This window comes from Rutidosis leptorrhynchoides, chromosome 4 (genome assembly GCF_046630445.1).
Source record: "Rutidosis leptorrhynchoides isolate AG116_Rl617_1_P2 chromosome 4, CSIRO_AGI_Rlap_v1, whole genome shotgun sequence".
NCBI lineage: Eukaryota > Viridiplantae > Streptophyta > Magnoliopsida > Asterales > Asteraceae > Rutidosis > Rutidosis leptorrhynchoides.
In genome coordinates, this window is record NC_092336.1 from 52,124,517 (window position 1) to 52,130,103 (window position 5,587).

At 32.7% G+C, this 5,587-nt stretch overlaps 1 protein-coding gene across 1 annotated transcript; it reads right to left on the minus strand.

Moving 5' to 3' along the window:
* Positions 1 to 479: 479 nt before the first annotated feature.
* On the minus strand, positions 480 to 4,622 carry LOC139839527 (probable sugar phosphate/phosphate translocator At3g11320). Its single transcript, XM_071829607.1, has 4 exons — positions 3,869 to 4,622; positions 3,107 to 3,210; positions 2,235 to 2,463; positions 480 to 927 (listed from the first exon to the last, which is right to left on the minus strand). The coding sequence occupies exons 1-4, from the start codon at positions 4,322 to 4,324 to the stop codon at positions 778 to 780; spliced, it is 939 nt and encodes a 312-aa protein (XP_071685708.1). The 5' UTR covers positions 4,325 to 4,622; the 3' UTR covers positions 480 to 777.
* Positions 4,623 to 5,587: the final 965 nt, after the last annotated feature.

Here is a 5,587-nt window from a genome sequence, read left to right on the forward strand (position 1 = left end):
CAAACTTGACAATTTAGCCACATTACTTGCAAAATCTTATGAACCTTGTTTTTCTCTAATCAGATGCATAGTCCATGAATAACTTCAGATTCCTATAATAAAATTTGATTGAAGAAGGAAGCTGCTGCACACAATATTTAATATATATATATATATATATATATATATATATATATATATATATATATATATATATATATATATATATATATATATATCCAAAGTCTTAAATAAATACTCGTAATCTATAAGGAGTATAAATATAACAAATTTCTTACAAGATTAATTCCACAATCCTTTACTATAAGTCCTAAACATATATGAAACTAATAAAGGTTTAATTTTAATTTCCCATGTTGCTGTTACACGTGTAATTGTGCGAAGCTTCACCATCTTCAATCCAAGGTTTCAGAGCATAATATTTAAATGAATTTATATATATATATATATATATATCCAAAGTCTTAAATAAATACTCGTAATCTATAAGGAGTATAAATATAACAAATTTCTTACAAGATTAATTCCACAATCCTTTACTATAAGTCCTAAACATATATGAAACTAATAAAGGTTTAATTTTAATTTCCCATGTTGCTGTTACACGTGTAATTGTGCGAAGCTTCACCATCTTCAATCCAAGGTTTCAGAGCATAATATTTAAATGAATTTAGAGGGCGTGATGAAGATGATGACAGCGACAGCAGCAACAAACACATAAACCCTAACCTGCCTCGACTAATTATGTTATACTCAGCCAATATAATGATATGATGATCATTTGTTGCTACGCTTCTTGGCTTCACTATAAAGAATAACTCCAATCACTGTGAGTGTGTATCCAGCCATCCCAGTTACAGAAACTGGATTTCTAAATATTAATATCGAAACAACCACTGCAACCGCCCCTTTTGCGTTTCCCAGTACCTGAAAATTAACTACTAATTCAAATATCTGGAATTTTTATTCAAGAAATATGGATAGTGGACCACAGCATTGAAAAAGTAAATTCAAAAGATACGACAACCAAATAGTGGCCAAGTGTTACTTTTATCAATCGCATTCATTATGCTTTTATGTTGCATACGTGTTCAAGTTCATGTTATGGTCATTACGTGGGGACAAAAACTACCCGATTATGTTCCATAAAGTGGCCAAGGTTTCTCTTTACAAGACATAATATGGGTCTGTCTAGAACATCAAAAATATTAACGCTGAGGCCTAAGAATACAATATTAGAGCACAGGGGTCGATGCAATTTTTCACCGTCAGAAGGAATTTAACGTCGGCGACGGCGGTTTCGTCGACTCCGGTTCGGCGTTAAATAAGTTTAACGGTGGCCACCGTTATGTAGGCAACGCTGGAAAAATATCCGCTGTTATTTTTTTTTTCTTCTTTTTTTCTTTTCTTCTTTTACTCCGTAATTTTGCAGGTTTGATGGAGGAGGATAAAGATGAAATAGAAGAAGAAGCGGATGAATAAAAGAGAGTATTTTTATTTTTTTTAGGGTATATCAATTTGTGAACTTGGGCCAAAGTTTATATTTTAACTTGGGTCAAATACTTTTTAAAAGTTGGGTCAAATTTGTTTTATAATGTTGGGCTTTTTCTTAATTTATTCTTATTTATTTTATATAGCATATATATAGTATGTTAGTTAATAAATAAAAAGATTTAAATTAATTAAATAATAATAAATATTTAAATTTGACACTGATTTATTTTATATATCATTTATTTTTATATTTTTAATATATAATTAAACTAAATAATATTATTAAAAGTATTAAAAAAATAATTAAATAATGATTTAACACTGAACCATTTCCCCTGTTTTGACCTCAGTGTTAAATCCAGTGTTAAATTTAACACTGAGATTTAACACCGAACGACTCCTAGTGCTATACGGAGTATCAACACTATTACCTGATTGGACTGATTTACATCTCGCTTGACTAATCAAATATGAAAATATTCTAAAAAGAGGTTTAAGTAAATCAAACCCATTACAAAGCAAGCAAATAGCACCGAAGAGTTCATTATTATTATTATTTTCATGTATGTGACTGTAATTCTAAACCATCCAAAGTAAATTCACAAAAAAACAAAAGAAAGGTCGATTATCACATCTAGCTAAAAGAACAACGCTCATCTGAAATCCCCTATAAGTAGGCATGATAAAGCATAAAGCACACATAATTAAACATATGAATAAATAGTAAACAGAAAGCATACCTGAAGTGTAAGAGCACTGGTATGTTTTGTGACCAAAAAGTTGGTTAAGTTGACAAAGTAGGCAAGTGCAGAGTTGAACAGCAACAACCAAACAATCCCAAAATCTTGCCTAGCAAGGGCTATAGTTATGCCAACAACATTCTCTTCCATGTATAGTGTTGCAGGAAGCAAAAGTACAACAGCAATAGGAGCCATGTACAAAAGAAGATTCATAGAATTCAGCTTCTCCCTTAAAAAGAATAATAATGAGTATTACAAGTCAGTTAAAAACACATATTGCATGTTTCACGTGGACAAAATGGGCGGGCTGGATAACAAGTAAAGCTCGTGTCATCACAATTTATAAATTAGAAGCGGTTAGGTTAGGTTGGGCCATTCTTCACACACTTTCCATATCCATTATTTTAAATCAATAATAGATTAATAGGCTAGTATAGGGTTTGAAGAATGGCCCAACCTAACCCAGTGTGTCCAGTTGTTAATACATCACTTTTATCATTTTCCTAATAAAGGGTTATAAATTTTCATGCATCTGGACACGCTTTAAATGTTGTTAATATATCACTTTATCAATTTCCTAATAAAGGGTTATGAATTTTCATGCATTTTGACACACTTAAAACGTTGTTAATATATCACTTTATCATCTTCCTAATAAAGGGTTATGATTTTTCATGCATCTGGACACACTTTCAGTCGCTTCAGATCTGTCCAATCCATTTGATTCACTTTTTAAGTAAATGTTTTAGCTTTATACATGATCACCTACTTATATGTTAAGGGACAGAATTTCCATCTTTAGTTGAACATTCTATGGCCTTTATACTAGACTATATGATGTAAAAAAAACTATGAAATGAATAATTCTTTACCCTTCAGATGAAAGCAATATCCCCTGTACCACCGTTTTGAGTGCTCTTGCAGCAGTAGCACCAATACACATTATAAACCCGAATAGATGAAAACTCGGTTCACCCTAACAAGTCAAAATATACCATGTGAATAATCAGATTGAAACTACTTTCACCATATAACATCAGTTATACCAAAACCAACACAACCACATGATAACATATAGTCCCTTTTATTAATCAACCCATTATCCCCAATTCAACTATCTACTTTGACTTTTAACAGTCAAGTTCTATTTTCAGCTTACATATACTTTTATAGTTTTATAAAAGAAAATGTAACAACATTATAAGCACTACTAAACACCGAGTAGGTGAGATTCCATATTATCTTTATTTTATATATTCAAAATCAAAACATCAAAGAGTCAATCTACCATCCCTTTGATTTGCTACAGTCAACTACAAAAGTCTTTACTTTCTTAAACGATAATGTACATACCTGTATGTCAAAAAGTACATGTAAAGCACTAACAACCACTAGGTAGGTGAAATTACATATACATACCAATTTTATTCTTATGACTTATCAACCAAAATAAACCAACCTAAAATAGAATCAAAAGGCCCACTAAAATCACTAATCAACTTAGCTTACCTACCCGGTCACCATTACGGTTAACATATTGTACAGGTGTTTATTTATGCAAACCAGCATTAATTAATTCATAGCATCACTTCATATAAACAACATTGATATATTAACAAGAAAGTGAATCGTACCCCACTAGCAATAATAACACCAGTGACAACAGGAATAAGTGTAACATACGTAAGCCAGGCTTCCTTCTTCAACGTCATCAAATAAGCAAAAACCGCAGTAAAAAATGGCGTAGTAGCACCAATAGCTTGATTAAATGAAACAGGTAAATACCTCAGAGATATATTACCACTAACAACAGAACCACAAAATATTAAACTCAATGCAGATATCTTAAAAAACTGAACCCTAGATCTAATACTTTGCATTGGCACCATTTTTAACCATGCTATTGCAATGTAACTAAACAATGCACAAGCTGTCATATGACACATGGTTAAAAATATCGGGTACTTGAACCCGTAATTGCTTAACAAATACTTGTTTAGCAATAAAACCCCTATGTTTGATGAGTACCATGACGTCACTAACCCGATTGTGAAGAATCGGGTTGACGGAAGGTTTTTTATTGCCGACATTTATATGAGATTGAAACTGACGTGATTTTTAGAAATTGATTTGGGGAAAATGATTTATGTTGACTTAATTTTGGAATCAGGGCACTGATTTCATTGGATCTGATTGAGATCTGTGGAGCATTTACAGAATTGAACTAAATTGAATTGAATTAGAAATGTTTTAGGTGTAAGGAGATGAAGTGTGTAGTGTGTTTGGGGAATACGACGAGAAACCGGCGACCGGCGACGAAAAACCGAAAATTGACGACCGGCGACGATTATGGTTCAGGTTGCATCAGAGAAAGGGTTTGAAAGATGTTAATAGCTGAAGCTGAAGGTTATTTATAGTCAACTAAAGTGTAAATATATATATTGAATCTTCAAAAGTTTAATCTGTAATCTATATTATACAAGTCCTTTGATAATATTCGATAGCATATTTGGTCCCTCAACTTCTTAGATAAAAACCAACTTTCAGAGTTTTATATCGCATTAAGAATAAGATCATTTTTGTTAATTTCATTTTATTTTTTTATTGTAGTCGTTGTGGTATAATCGTAACGATGCAAGAAGACAAGAGAAAAATACGAACAACGTTTTGTATGTTAAATTATATATGTTGTTGACATTTCAATGGACAATGTCTATAACATTAACATTAACATAAATCGATAAAAATAAAATAAAACTTTGACATTAGCTTTCTAAGAGTACTTCCAACGGTGACAGACTTCCTCTCCAAGACTGGCTGTCACATTAACATCACATCAGTACTTCCTTCTCAGGACTAACCAAGAACTAAACACTACCAACAGTAACATATTTCATCAAATAATTTGAGACTCACTATATTAATTAAATAATTAGATGTACAAGTATAAAAGCAAAAAGTACCACACATTTTACCATACTCCCCCAGTACTCCGTCCAGCAACATTTCTGAGAAAGACATTCAATCGGACGAAAATCTGGGCTGCCCCTGGGCAGATGCCTGGACGCCACGCTGTCATCAGCGTCCAGGTGGGCGGAGCTGTGGGCGGGTGGAAGAGTTGGACTGTTGGGAGCGCCCTAAATGTACAGTTCAAATTTTCCATTTTTAGTTGTTGAAGTATTTGGGTAGATACAGCAGCGCGTCGACTCGTGAGTAAATTCCCCACCGTCGCAAGGGGGAAGTCGTCTCAAAGGCATATCACGACCTACTGTTATCTGTGTGACAAATACGATAATAAACGTGGTACAATATTTAATGGGTTTATTATGTAAATCGATAGATGATGAGGGATC